This window comes from Girardinichthys multiradiatus, chromosome 6 (assembly GCF_021462225.1).
Source record: "Girardinichthys multiradiatus isolate DD_20200921_A chromosome 6, DD_fGirMul_XY1, whole genome shotgun sequence".
Taxonomy (NCBI): Eukaryota; Metazoa; Chordata; class Actinopteri; order Cyprinodontiformes; family Goodeidae; genus Girardinichthys; species Girardinichthys multiradiatus.
Window position 1 is genome coordinate 43222045 of NC_061799.1, and position 16298 is coordinate 43238342.

The 16298-nt window shown below is 42.2% G+C and overlaps 1 protein-coding gene across 8 annotated transcripts in view; it reads left to right on the forward strand.

Moving 5' to 3' along the window:
* Nucleotides 1-16298, forward strand: part of dnaaf11 (dynein axonemal assembly factor 11) — a 53825-nt gene that overhangs the window by 24232 nt on the left and 13295 nt on the right. For all 8 annotated transcript variants that reach the window (XM_047367480.1, XM_047367482.1, XM_047367481.1 and 5 more), the window contains exons 7-9: nucleotides 10927-11004; nucleotides 11361-11426; nucleotides 13212-13281. In XM_047367480.1, coding sequence (XP_047223436.1) covers nucleotides 10927-11004; nucleotides 11361-11426; nucleotides 13212-13281 — 214 coding nt within the window. The remainder of the gene's footprint in view (nucleotides 1-10926; nucleotides 11005-11360; nucleotides 11427-13211; nucleotides 13282-16298) is intronic.

A 16298-nucleotide genomic window follows, 5' to 3' on the forward strand; every position in this document is an offset into this window, starting at 1 on the left:
CCTTCTTCCAGCACAGCCAGGAAAGGGGGTAACTGCGGACTTCCTGTGGCGCCAATACCCAAATAAAAGCCCCACCTTTCCACAAGTCTTTCTCTTCCATACGGCCTCCCAGAGGGACCGGTCAGGAGGGAACAAAGCGCGCTGAATGTCTTTTGCTGGTAAAAAGACATAAATTCAACTGGATCCAAGGACCGATCATATGCAAAAGTTAAGTAGAATGAAATACTGTCTGTGTATCCGGTATTTTCATTCATGAACGGGAAAATTAAGGTGTAAGAGTTGCTTACATTTTCTCTTCGAGGCCCCACAGAAGCAAACGGTGTTCCGAGAGAAGCCGGTGGAGAAGCTGTTTCGACAAGCCGAGTCTGGAGGAAAGACGACGGCCGCAACCGTGTTTACGGTAACGAACAGCTGGTCACCTTCTGATCGGGAGAAACTGAGGAAGTTAGCGGGAAGCTAACTCTTTGTTCACGACGGATATCTTCTTCAAACGTCGCCCTTGGACAACATTCCCTCAACAGGTTCAGAGGTTGGGTTTTGGGCAGATTAACAGATTGGTTTAGGATGAAATGATCTAAACGTTTTCACGTTATGAAGTTTGTTTTGTGAAACTCGGCTATCTTGGTGCTAGCATGCTACCTGTAGCACCCAGGCCGGTTCGTGTTCTTTGTATGTTTTGAAGCTAAGATAAACTTTATTTAAAGGGTGGTTTTAACCAAAACATTGCTCATAACGCGCCGTCAGCGCTTATGCATTTTAACCCTGGTATTTTAAAGGTATGTGTTGATTCTGGCGCTAAGCTATCCTCTAGCTTAGCACTTTAGCTAGCTTCTTTGTTAGCCCAACGGCCAGCCGGTAAGAACACGTGTGCTAGCATTAAGGCTAGTCAACAGAAAGGTTGTTAGTTTTCAAGCTAGTGAATAATAGTCCCTGAACATCATTTGCTAGAGTTGACAAATAAGTAAACACCATTAAGCCCCATTTCTCCAGAAAGATTTGGCTCTTTTCCAAAATACTCAATAATATTTCTTCAAATATTATTTTAATAAATAAAGGCAGTTAATTAGACACCGTTGAGAATTAATCACCCAGGAGGTTGGTTTTAATCAGCAGATCATTATTTAAAACATTATTTTATTAAAATAATATTTTATCTGATCTTGCATTGTGAATGGTTGTCTAAAGGTTGCTGATTATTTTCTAAGTTAGTTCCAAAACTAACTTAACTTCACTTCCAGATTCTTCAAGATAATCCTTGGTTCTCAAACATAAACATTGCATGGTAATGTTGCATCACTCTTTTTGGTCATGATTTCTAATCATCTTTAATCAACTTGTTTATATTGTACATAGTCCATTAGTCTTCATTATTCTTTAATTCTGCTTGGTAGTTTAGTTGGATTGTTTTAGCAAAGTAAAGAGTTTGTTGATTGAAATATGTTTGACTTTGAGTTGACTTATTTTTGTTAATAAATTCTTGTATTTTAAGAAATTGTGTGAATTCATTCCATGTGTGTGCAGAGTTTATGCTGTTCGATAATGTCAGAGCTCATCTCACACCTTTCTACAGGTCCTTCTCAAAATATTAGCATATTGTGATAAAGTTAATTATTTTCCATAATGTAATGATGAAAATTTAACATTCATATATTTTAGATTCATTGCACACTAACTGAAATATTTCAGGTCTTTTATTGTCTTAATACGGATGATTTTGGCATACAGCTCATGAAAACCCAAAATTCCTATCTCACAAAATTAGCATATCATTAAAAGGGTCTCTAAACGAGCTATGAACCTAATCATCTGAATCAACGAGTTAACTCTAAACACCTGCAAAAGATTCCTGAGGCCTTTAAAACTCCCAGCCTGGTTCATCACTCAAAACCCCAATCATGGGTAAGACTGCCGACCTGACTGCTGTCCAGAAGGCCACTATTGACACCCTCAAGCAAGAGGGTAAGACACAGAAAGAAATTTCTGAACGAATAGGCTGTTCCCAGAGTGCTGTATCAAGGCACCTCAGTGGGAAGTCTGTGGGAAGGAAAAAGTGTGGCAGAAAACGCTGCACAACGAGAAGAGGTGACCGGACCCTGAGGAAGATTGTGGAGAAGGGCCGATTCCAGACCTTGGGGGACCTGCGGAAGCAGTGGACTGAGTCTGGAGTAGAAACATCCAGAGCCACTGTGCACAGGTGTGTGCAGGAAATGGGCTACAGGTGCCGCATTCCCCAGGTCAAGCCACTTTTGAACCAGAAACAGCGGCAGAAGCGCCTGACCTGGGCTACAGAGAAGCAGCACTGGACTGTTGCTCAGTGGTCCAAAGTACTTTTTTCGGATGAAAGCAAATTCTGCATGTCATTCAGAAATCAAGGTGCCAGAGTCTGGAGGAAGACTGGGGAGAAGGAAATGCCAAAATGCCAGAAGTCCAGTGTCAAGTACCCACAGTTAGTGATGGTCTGGGGTGCCGTGTCAGCTGCTGGTGTTGGTCCACTGTGTTTTATCAAGGGCAGGGTCAATGCAGCTAGCTATCAGAAGATTTTGGAGCACTTCATGCTTCCATCTGCTGAAAAGCTTTATGGAGATGAAGATTTCATTTTTCAGCACGACCTGGCACCTGCTCACAGTGCCAAAACCACTGGTAAATGGTTTACTGACCATGGTATCACTGTGCTCAATTGGCCTGCCAACTCTCCTGACCTGAACCCCATAGAGAATCTGTGGGATATTGTGAAGAGAACGTTGAGAGACTCAAGACCCAACACTCTGGATGAGCTAAAGGCCGCTATCGAACCATCCTGGGCCTCCATAAGACCTCAGCAGTGCCACAGGCTGATTGCCTCCATGCCACGCCGCATTGAAGCAGTCATTTCTGCAAAAGGATTCCTGACCAAGTATTGAGTGCATAACTGTACATGATTATTTGAAGGTTGACGTTTTTTGTATTAAAAACACTTTTCTTTTATTGGTCGGATGAAATATGCTAATTTTGTGAGATAGGAATTTTGGGTTTTCATGAGCTGTATGCCAAAATCATCCGTATTAAGACAATAAAAGACCTGAAATATTTCAGTTAGTGTGCAATGAATCTAAAATATATGAATGTTAAATTTTCATCATGACATTATGGAAAATAATGAACTTTATCACAATATGCTAATATTTTGAGAAGGGCCTGTATTTTGTCCTAATACCATCGCCGTAATGTGGCTGGTATTCACAGGACAATCCTTAACAGACCGGAATATTTGGTAAAATATTAATAAGAAAATATTAATATTTTATATTAAATAATATTCTCAGATTCATATTTACAACACATCCATCCAGTGTTCACAGTGAGACTTAAGATTCTGCTCCTGGGTCATCTCTGGAGTGTTTTTTAATGATGCACCAGATGTTTTCTTTGGCAGGCAGACCAGTTACCCCCTGGACTCCCCCACTGCCAAGTTTCTGTTATTAGTGCAGGACGCAGCACTGAAGATGACATTTCACATGTTCAAGCTCATTAAAAATGACATGTGGTTTCTGTCCTCTTCCATAAACCCCTTTTCCACCAATGCGGTTCGGAGTATATTCCGATTCCTAAACGCGAATTCGAACCGTGGATGCATGTTTCCACCAACAAAAAGATGTACCAAAGCGTGGACTCTGGTTCAGCTCGGGCCCTGCAGAATACTTGGTTCATCTGTGCAAACGGTAACATCGCGGTTGGCGAAGAGGAAGATCGTATCGTATAAACATTATTTATGTTTGTAAACATGCATTGCATGTCTACTGGTTTCTGTTACCCTCTTGAATGCTGAACATATGCAAATGAAAACATCGTACACCATTGGTCTTGCACTGATTCGCCGTCTCCTTTTTCATAGTAACTAGTTTTTGGTTGCTCTGTTTTTGCCCTAAAAGGAACAGCAGCTCTGAGCTCCACTGTGTCGATACCAAGGTCTCCCCCACTGGTGATGATGACTCATGCTTGGTTCACAAAACTGGTGGAACTGGGTGTCGGTGCTCAACAAAGCACCAAAGTTCGAAGGCATGTGAACCAAACCAATTCAAGAGTTCTTCTGGTGGAAAAACACTGAATGATATGTCGACAATTCATAAAAAAGTATAGAACTGATAAAATACAGTAAACCATGTTAAAGTATCAGTATTTTAATATTATGGATGTATTTCCCTACCGTTTAGACACTGAACAAACAACCACACTGCTTACATTGCTTCTCTGCTTCAGTTAAACACCCCACAATCCTGTGCTGCATCACTGTAACCTTCGTCTTTAAACTCTATAAAAATATTGTATATTTCATACATTAACCTGGGATTAATAGGTTGTGTTTGTGCTTTAAACAAGGCTCATCCGTTTTGTCAGGCCGACTGTAAATGCATGTCAGTGTATCTGAGTGTTTGTAACCCAATGAAAAAACCCCACTGAACCATTATCAGACACATCACCCTCTGATTTCCAGTTTCTCTGTGATGTTACATCATTTGGATTATCATTGAAGGGGCACCATAATAACAACAACAGTAGAACAAGTCCAACTAACCCTCACCAGCACACCTGTACAGCTGATTGACTGTTAGAAGTCGGAGTCCGACTCCCGTCTCCCCAGTTAAAGGGTGCATTCGTCCTTTTTATGAGGGTCCGTCTGGGCGCCTTGTGGAGTGTCAGTTTTACTTTCACTGTGTGTGTTCTATAATTTGAGTGTCATGAAGGCGAGAGTGTAGCTATGATTAAAGGCCACACAAATAAACCTGATGAGGAAAACCTCTACAGACTGACAATAAATCCAGTAATCCTTCAGAAACTCGCACTAAGAACTCAAGGTCAGACCAGAGTTAATCTTTGTTCAAGGCCTCTCTGACTCCAGCATCCACAGGGAACAAACCATTCCAACTGGATAAAGGATTCAGTTTTCCTGTTAGTCAGTCTGCAGGAATAAAAAGACTCGGTTCTCATGTTTCTCTTTGTTTGTCATTCAAAATAAAACTAAATCAACTCCATGAGGACGACTTCATCAAGGCCAGCAGGGACTAATAGAACGGGTGACAAGAACTTTACTCTCAGGAAGTTGCTGATCAGGTCAGGGGAGTTTAAGTTCCCAGTCATAATGTCCCTCATCTGTCCTTGAGGCATTTAGTGGGGGGAGTGCTGATGGAAGAGGAGGTACAGGGGTTACTTTGAAGGACTTTAAAGTCCCAGTATAACCACATTGTTGTGATTATGAATATGAATATATTATGTAATATAAGTACTTTAATATTTTATTAAATAATATTTGGGTCTGTTAAGGGTTGTCGTGTGAATACCAGCCCGATAAGGCAGTGGTATTAGGACACGACCATGTGCAGAGGCTATAGTCCTTGATGCGGCTGTCCTGGGTTTGAGTTCTGGACCCGGTGACCTTTGCCAAATCTCTCCCCCTCTCTTTGCCCTCTTTCCTGTCAACCTACTGTTGCAAAAATTAAAAATAAAGGCCTCTAGTGCTGAAAAAAAAAAAAACAATCACAATGCAAGATCTGAAAACATTTAAAAAAAATGATTTGCTAAATAAAATCAACCTTCTGGATGACCAATTCGCAACGATGTTTAATTAGCTGCCTTTATTTATTGAAATAATATTTATGGAAACATTATTAAGGAAATATTAAAATATTTAAGGAAATATTATTTTGAATGAGAACCAAATCTTTCTGGATAAATAGGTCGTAATGGTGTTTATTTAGTTATCAAGTGTAGTAAAATAATATTTAGGGAAATATTATTTCCTAGATTGAAAACTCACAACCTCTTTGGGTAAATGATCTTCCGCTGACTCAAAGTAGGCAAGCACGTGTTCTTAGCTGTTAGCGGTTGGGGCTAAGAAAAGAAACGTATGGCTGGTTACCAGAATCAAACACATACCTTTAAAATACCAATAATAAAAGAGTCAAAATGCATAAGTGTGGACGTTGCATTATGGCCGATCTTCTTTGTTTAAAAATCACCCTTTGGAGAGTAACTTTGTGAAGAAGGATCTCTGGGTTCTCCAATCAATCCATCCATCCATCCATCACCCATCCATCATTCATCCATCCATCCATTCTCTATACCCGTCACCAGTCCCTCACAGGGCAACAACACAGAGACATAAAAGGACAGAAAACCATAAATATGATTTAACTCCAGTTAACTTTTGGTTCATGCTTTTTGGATGGTGGGAGGAAACTGCACTACTTATATAGAACCAACATGGAGAGCACATAGACTACACAAAGATAGGCCCTGATTAAAGATCATTCTCTTCTTCATGTGAGGCAACAGTGCCAACAAATGCTCCATAAATGGATAATCTATGAAGAAAATATGACATAAAACATTTCATTTTGTCAGTGATTGTCTTTAGGGCACAGATTTAGCTCAGATGATCAGAATGATCAATTCTGTATGTTTGCATGAAAAAGATCTTCTGGCCTGAACACAAAGAACAAGCTAGCGGGTCAGGACTGTTGGATGTTATAATGTAGACTTTCTACCAAGACACTGAACAGTAGCTCATCCTGGCCTGGCTATACTAATGGACTGAGCTTAGATGTACAGACCACTGCATGTTACATTCATCTATCTGGACTCACACACAGATCAGGAGACCACGTGGGCTTCCTGCCTAGAGACACTTCATCATATGGTTGGGGGAAGCTGTAATGAATTGTGTGTGTTAATACACCCAATAACCGAACCAAACTTATCCTCTTGCAGCTACAGCATACTTGAGCTTGGACTACAAAATCACAGCGAGAAATAAATATTACGGAAATGTGAATTGATCAGCCAGACGTCCATGACCTTTTTTAGCTGTTCTGGAGCAACTACTGTGACGTAACAGTTAAAAAAACACAACAGGTGATAGAGAAAACTGAACGGACTGAAAAATACAACCCAAACATAATATAAAGATATCTCCATAACAACGGGAGAGACTTAATTCAATTTCTCTGCAATCATACAGACTCCAAGTACACAACAAAATGTATGTAAAGGCAAAAAAAGTGGATTTTGCATGATATGTCCCCTTTAAAAAAAGAACCTGAGCATGGCTAAAGCAGTGCTAGGCTAAAAGTAGCTCCTGTTTCTTTGACACTTTCTTTCCAGTTATTAAAATCTTCACTTCAGATTTAGGGCTGCACGGTAGCGCAGTTGGTAGCACTGTTGCCTTGCAGCAAGAAGGTCCTGGGTTTGATTCCCGAGCAGGGGTATTTCTGCATGGAGTTTGCATGTTCTCCCCGTGCATGCGTGGGTTCTCACCAGGTACTCCGGCTTCCTCCCACAGTCCAAAGACATGTCTGTTAGGTTAATTGGTCTCTCTAAATTGCCCTTAAGTGTATGAATGAGTGTGTGCGTGGTTGTTTGTGTGGTGCCCTGTGATGGACTGGCGACCTGTCCAGGGTGTACCCCGCCTCTCGCCCATAGACTGCTGGAGATAGGAACCAGCTCCCCTACGACCCACTATGGAATAAGTGGTAGAAAATGACTGACTGACTGATTTAAGATTTGATGAAAACAGAGGCAGAACAATAGACACCTGTTGTGTTTTCTGGCACAAAGGTTCTAGTGGGCTTACATAAGGTGGGCCTCTACATTTTCGTTTTTGATAATCTCTGGATGTCCACTCATATACATCACAATCAGCGCTTTTAGAGATCTTTTCTTTGCAATCGTTTTCAAAGAATCTTTGTGTTGTTACTGGGCCTGTTAGTGTGGACAGAGCCTCCTGCTGACTCCAGGACGCTGCGCTGACTCATGGCTTTCAGCTTCTCTGACACCTTCAGCAGCAGAACAGCTGAGCTTTGGGTGATGAATGCTGTGAAGAGGTTCCACTGGGCTGCTGCTCTCACCGCTGCTTCATCTGCTGCCCACAAGGAAGCTACTCCCATCAAACCTGGAGGAGTTTCAGTGCCCGTTTTCTGGCTGTGCACAGATTCTTTCTGACAGATTAGTCCGTTTTGTTCTGCTGCTGGATTGCTGAAAATGATTCCTTCAGTTTAACTCCTGGGTTAGAGTTGACCTACACTCCTACAAGCAAAAACTAAAAAATTCTCAGTAAAACTACCTCCACACTGATAAAAAGGGGAGTTGGAGCTATGTGTTCTAAAATCGTCTTACCCTGCACGTCTCTCAGAGTGCAACAACCCGCTGAATGCATTCATGATGTCACAGGAATGTCAGGAAAGATGAATTTCCTGCTCCTGTTGTGGTTTCCATGATAAGGTCGACCAGGAGAACTTTCTATGCTTAATGTTTGTAGAGCTGAGACTGAAAACACAAAGATGCTTTTAGGTCAAAGAAACTGACAGCCTGATTAATGGCTGCAGCTAATTGAGCTCCATGGAGGAGATGGAGGTGGAGATTAGCATGAAAGATATCTCTGAGGTATCATCTTATCTATTCTTGGGGTACATGAAGGAGAAAGTCTGGTCACCTACTTGAAAGCATGTTGGATTAACAGCGATTCTAAACGATTCCCTGGATTGAGCTAGAGTTAGCTTTGTTGGAGCAAAATATCACATCAACAACAATCTTAGTGAATCAGTTGTTTCTCCCCATCAATCTGGGAAAGGTCAAAAGGTCATTTCATCAGAACTGTATAGACAGATCTTCAAATCTTTTCAGGAGTGGACATCTCAGCAGATTTACTCCACAGTCAGATCATTGTAAGGGAACTATTACTGATAAAATCCAAACTAACCCTTAAAATCTGCTGGCCAGGTGGTCATCACTACATCACACCCTCCAGCCACGAACCCAGTCATTACTGGGTCTACATCACTTCAGTTCAGGCGTAAAGACACCTGGTTGACTTCAGGTCCTTTCAGAGAAAACACAGAGATGTTAAAAGTGTTTTGTGAAGACTAGAGAGGTTTCCATCTCTGATGAACCCGTCTGTGTCAAAGTGTCCTAAAGTCAAATGTGAGGCCATCTGTCCAAGAGATCAAGCTTGGACCAGTTTGATCACACTTTTAAAAGAATGCTGATGTTAATGCCGGGCAACACCTCCTGTCGTCCCGCACTGCCGGCTTCATTTCTGAAAGCTTACAGCTGTGCAGGATGTCAAGTTGCTATTTGTAAATCACCAAAGTTTCTGTGGGTCTTTGTGGGTTTCTGATGGAAATGTTTTGTGAAAGAGGCTGATGCGGTATATCCAAGCCACCTGGGTTCCCACTGTCTTGAGCATTAAAAGCTGTACTGTGTGCCTCCATAACATAAAACCAAGCTGATGTGTTGACAAGGCTTGAGTGGACTTCTTTCCAGGATGAATACAGACTTCTCTGCAGACCGAGTTCCACATGGTTAACTGAAAACTGTCTGAAGAGATCATCCTCACTTCCTGACTCCATTCAAGCCAGCAGAGAGCTGTCACTTCTGATGTCTGCATGACTCAGCTGGTTGAGACTCCTCTTCACACCCCTCTGAAGAAGACATGTTACAGAGCCACAATGTCACCTTGTCAGCAGCATGTGGCAAAGAGGACAAAGCTGCTGCATGGACAGAAAGGCAAAGACGAGGATGCTCTTTTTGTTTGGATTCAATCTAAAATTGTTTTGCAGCTTTAATAATTAACTCAAAGCAATCGAAACACAAAAATGAAAATAATGATGTACAACTAATTCAATGAAAAAATGTTTTACACTAGTTAATGTCATGTTTAATGTGCCTCCAAAGTCGTGGTGCTAAGCTGTAAAGCATGTTCCACCTGCATTCCTGTTACTAAGTTAAAACCTGCAGGATTTGGTTAAAGTCCTGGTTTCCCCTTATTTGCCATTCAACTTGACAAGGATGCATTGTACTGTATTTTTGCACATTTATGCACCATCAAAAGGCATTGAACGTTAGCCCAACTGCACAAACACATTATTAATAGGAAAATACAGTATCACAGACTTCCAGATATTGCATCCAAGCAATCATTTGTGTGATTTGCACTTATTGAAATTGTGATTCGACTGGTCAAATACTGAAGAGATATGAAGAAAAAAAAAAAAAATGATATAATAAAAAAGAGAGTTTTATAAACATAATTCAAGGTTCCAGTATAACCTGCTCTGACAGAAACCTCCGGGTTCAGCAGAGTGAAGGCTCATCATGCACAGAGCAGAGGTCGGGACAGCTGACCCTCCACAGAGCGCTAAACACTCACCTGCCTCAAACACAGACAGGGCCATCTGCTGCACGGCAGGTTTATTAGATGGACTGAGGTGGGGAGCGTGTTTCACGGCAGCTTCATGCAGCTTACAGAGAGCTGTGTAGCAGAATGTAATGGCAGTAAACCTTTAACTTCCAGATGTCCTGCTTCAGTTTCTATAATGTTCAAAGCTGAAATGTAGATGTAATTATAGAAATGTAGTAAGGGAAACTAGTTTTAAACCTCTGTTGATTTTATAAATCTGCTTTCTTAACTGACTGCAGTGAGTCTTTGACCCCCAGGAGAACATGACCTGAACTTGGTGGAGCAACCTTTGGTCACATCTCAGGAGAGATTCTGTCCATAACTTAAAGCTGGAGCTCCCTCCACATTATTCCGGTTGGACTGAGGTCTGGAGATGGGCTTGGTGCCTCTTGGCCTTGTTGTTTTTTAGGGAGGTCACTACATGACCCATCTTCAGTGTTCTGGATGATGGAAGAATGTTGTCATTATAGTCCTGTTCACTGGCCACTGAAAGACATCCTATACCCTTAGCAGTAAAATAGCCTCAACCCATAATGCTTCCACCTCCATGCTTGACTGTTGGGATGTTTTTTTTCCAGACGTGTTCTGGGTTTCATGGCCTAAATACGGTGGCTTTTTCCATCACTCCTAAGACTCCATCATTATGGAGCTTGTTCCTCTTCCGTCTCTTTGTTCAGGTGAAACAGTTTGTCCTGATGTGTCCTGTTTCCCTGCAGGGAGACGGAGAATAAGACCAAGGCCACAAGGACTCTGATCACTGCTGATGGACGAGTGATGAATGTCAACGAGCCCAGGTAAGAGGAACAACTCTTTATCGTATTTCCTCAGGGTATCTTTGTCTGATGTTAGGATTAGTATGATGATCTGAAATCTGTGAGGAGGTCAGTAGTTTTTAACAAAGACTAAAGTAAATAAGCTGAAGTTTACTTCATGTATTACATGAGTAACAGTCAGTATTTTATATTAAGTCTCTTTCTATGTCACTGTGGTTCTGGTGTTTTATATAGGACCCGTTATGATCCATATTTCTGTGAAATTCTGGTCATTTCTGTTCTGATAGATTGCAGATAAAAGCTAAACTGACCCTATATTTGACCTGAATCCAACAGTCAGGTTTGTTTCTGATGTGTGTGCTGTTTGTGTTCTTTAGGCTGGCCTTTTCTCTGACTGAGGATGAAGAAAACAACGCTGTTATGTTGGACCTGGCGGTTTATAGGTGAGACCTGTGAGCAGCTTCATTCATCAGAGTCATGCAGAATTTAAGCAGGTTTTTAATCCTTTTTTTCATTTATACTGAGCGTAAAAATATATATATATAAAAGCATAAGATAGACACACAGCAGACCACACAATTGGAAGCAACTCCTACTTTCTCTCCTTTCTTAAAAACCAGTATGAGTTTATGAATTCTGGGATGTATTTACTGCATGATCAGCCTTTGCTCTCTTTGACATGCACCATATGTGCACAGTGTGGACCTTCAGCTATACGTTGATGTGACCAGACCATTGCTGGATAAATGTTACCAAAGAAAAGGAGGGCTTGGTTTAATGGTTTAATGGTTGAGAAGATTTAAGAGGAGTCACAACTTCAGTAGAAAATTGAACAAAACACACACACCAGGCTGCTGGTAAAGCCAGACTGGGCTGAAGACACAAAAAGCAAAATCAACAGAGGAGAAACTCTAAACCTGATAGTTACAGTAATTATGTCTCTGATTATATGCCATGTTTTCTGGCTGCTCTGTATTAAATGAAGCTCTGGTCTGATTTATTTGATCTTTTTTCCAAACTTTTGGCCCGTCCTGTAAATAAGGATCATATTTATGAACACGAGTACCAAATGGCATTCCATGTTTGTATTCCATTTGTATGCAAACTGTCAAATCTTGGTGACATAAAATCACGGATGGCCTTCATTTTTATTTTATTTTAATGAATGTAAAACCTAAGTGATTTTATTCAGTCCCAAATGTACCACCTCTGTCACGCCCCCAGCTAGTCCAACACACAGCAGCACGAATTTTAACAAGGACAAAGAAATGAGAGCACACCACTCCTGTTTCTTTCAGGATCACTTTTAAAGTTATGTGTTTTTAAGCCTTTTAATGACCTTGCACCAGAATATTTGTCCAACCTGCAGCACCCCTACACCCAGTCTCGTTCCCTCTGGTCAGCTCACCAGATGTTCCTAAATCACAGAGGAAACTGAGAGGTGATGGAGCCTTTTCTGTTGTGGCCCCAAAGATCTGGAACAAGCTGGCTCTTCAGTTGAGATTTGAACTGTTCACTGTTCTTTGGTCTTTTACTCAATGTGAGTCTGACATTAATTGTACTATATATTTAACTTTCATCGTGTCATATTAGGGCTGCATGGTGGCACAGTTGATACCACTGCTGCCTTGCAGCAAGAAGGTCCTGGATTCAAATCCCAGCCTAAGGTCCCTCTGCATGGACTTTGCATGTTCTCCCTGAGCATGCATGGGTTCTTTCCGGGTACTCCAGCTTCCTCCAACATTCCAAAATCATGACTGTTAGGATAATAGGTCTCTCTAAATTGCCCTTCGGTTTGAGTGTGGGCATGGTTGTTAGTCCTGGGTGTTTCTCTGTTGCCCTGTGATGCACTGACGACTTTTCCAGGGTGTTTCTTGACTAATGACTGCTGGAGATAGGCACCAGTCCCCCTGTGACCCTACATGGAAAAGTGGGTGAAGACAATGAATGGATGGATGGATGTGCTATCTTAGTTTTTTGATATTTAGTTTTTTAAGTGCTACATAAATAAACAGGGTAGGATAGGATAGGGTATGTAAACAGATAAAAACAGTGAAAGCTTTTACCTCCAGCTGTTGAATATTCAGAGTATGTCCTCCAGAGTGTTTGTTTTTCTTTTGTAGCTGTTTCTGTAATTAATGAGATTAAATTTCACTGAGAGCCTCAGTTTGAAAACGTGATGTTTCTTCACTTCAGTGTAAACTGACCTGAACCTTGTCCTCCATCAGACACATGGACACCTCCCTGATGGATGTGGACGTTCAGCCGACGTACGCAAGAGTCAGCGTCAAAGGAAAGGTACGCTGCTGGTTAGGGTTATCCATCCATCCATCATCCATCCATCATCCATCCATCCATCATCCATCCATCCATCATCCATCCATCATCCATCCATCCATCATCCATCCATCCATCATCCATCCATCCATCATCCATCCATCCATCACCCATCCATCCATCATCCATCCATCCATCATTCATCCATCCATCATTCATCCATCCATCATTCATTCATCCATCCATCATCCATCCATCATTCATTCATCCATCCATCACCCATCCATCCATCATCCATCCATCCATCATTCATCCATCCATCATTCATCCATCCATCATTCATTCATCCATCCATCATCCATCCATCATTCATTCATCCATCCACCCATCATTCATACATCCATCCATCCATGATTCATCCATCATCCATCCATCATCCATCCATCCATCATCCATCCATCCATCATTCATCCATCCATCATTCATCCATCCATCCATCCATCCATCATTCATCCATCCATCATCCATCCATCATTCATTCATCCATCCATCACCCATCCATCCATCATCCATCCATCCATCATTCATCCATCCATCATTCATCCATCCATCATTCATTCATCCATCCATCATCCATCCATCATTCATTCATCCATCCACCCATCATTCATACATCCATCCATCCATGATTCATCCATCATCCATCCATCATCCATCCATCCATCATCCATCCATCCATCATTCATCCATCCATCATTCATCCATCCATCCATCATTCATCCATCCATCCACCCATCATTCATACATCCATCCATCCATGATTCATCCATCCATCCATCATTCATCCATCATCCATCCATCCATCCATCACCCATCCATCATTCATCCATCATTCATCCATCCATCCACCCATCATTCATACATCCATCCATCCATGATTCATCCATCCATCCATCATTCATCCATCATCCATCCATCCATCCATCACCCATCCATCATTCATCCATCCATCCATCCATCACCCATCCATCATTCATCCATCCATCCATCATCCATCCATCCATCATTCATACATCCATCCATCATTCATCCATCATCCATCCATCATCCATCCATCCATCCATCACCCATCCATCATTCATCCATCCATCCATCCATCCATCACCCATCCATCATCCATCCATCCATCCATCCATCACCCATCCATCATCCATCCATCATTCATCCATCATCCATCCATCCATCCATCCATCACCCATCCATCATTCATCCATCCATCCATCCATCCATCACCCATCCATCCATCCATCATCCATCCATCCATCATTCATCCATCCATCCATCATTCATCCATCCATCCATCACCCATCCATCCATCACCCATCCATCATCCATCCATCCATCCATCATTCATCCATCCATCCATCATCCATCCATCCATCCATCATCCATCCATCCATCCATCCATCCATCCATCACCCATCCATCCATCCATCATCCATCCATCCATCCATCATCCATCATTCATCCATCCATCCATCACCCATCCATCCATCACCCATCCATCCATCACCCATCCATCATCCATCCATCCATCCATCATCCATCCATCCATCCATCACCCATCCATCATTCATCCATCCATCCATCACCCATCCATCATTCATCCATCCATCCATCCATCCATCCATCCATCCATCATTCATCCATCCATCCATCCATCACCCATCCATCATTCATCCATCCATCCATCATCCATCCATCCATCCATCCATCATTCATCCATCCATCCATCAATCACCCATCCATCATCCATCCATCCATCCATCATTCATCCATCCATCCATCACCCATCCATCCATCACCCATCCATCCATCACCCATCCATCATTCATCCATCCATCATTCATCCATCCATCCATCCATCCATCACCCATCCATCATTCATCCATCCATCCATCCATCACCCATCCATCATTCATCCATCATTCATTCATCCATCCATCACCCATCCATCCATCATCCATCCATCCATCATTCATCCATCCATCATTCATCCATCCATCATTCATTCATCCATCCATCATCCATCCATCATCCATCCATCCATCATTCATCCATCCATCCATCACCCATCCATCCATCCATCACCCATCCATCATCCATCCATCATCCATCATTCATCCATCCATCCATCACCCATCCATCCATCCATCCATCCATCATCCATCCATCCATCCATCCATCACCCATCCATCATTCATCCATCCATCCATCCATCACCCATCCATCATTCATCCATCCATCCATCCATCCATCCATCACCCATCCATCATTCATCCATCCATCCATCCATCACCCATCCATCCATCCATCCATCCATCATTCATCCATCCATCATCCATCCATCCATCACCCATCCATCCATCCATCATCCATCATTCATCCATCCATCCATCACCCATCCATCCATCCATCATCCATCCATCCATCCATCATTCATTCATCACCCATCCATCATTCATCCATCCATCATCCATCCATCCATCCATCATTCATCCATCACCCATCCATCATCCATCCATCCATCATTCATCCATCCATCCATCCATCACCCATCCATCACCCATCCATCATCCATCCATCCATCCATCCATCCATCATTCATCCATCCATCATTCATCCATCCATCCATCCATCACCCATCCATCATTCATCCATCCATCCATCCATCACCCATCCATCATTCATCCATCCATCCACCCATCATCCATCCATCCATCACCCATCCATCCATCCATCCATCCATCATTCATCCATCCATCCATCACCCATCCATCCATCCATCACCCATCCATCATTCATCCATCCATCATCCATCCATCCATCATTCATCCATCCATCCATCACCCATCCATCCATCCATCACCCATCCATCATCCATCCATCCATCCATCCATCATCCATCCATCCATCACCCATCCATCATTCATCCATCCATCCATCACCCATCCATCCATCACCCATCCATCATTCAT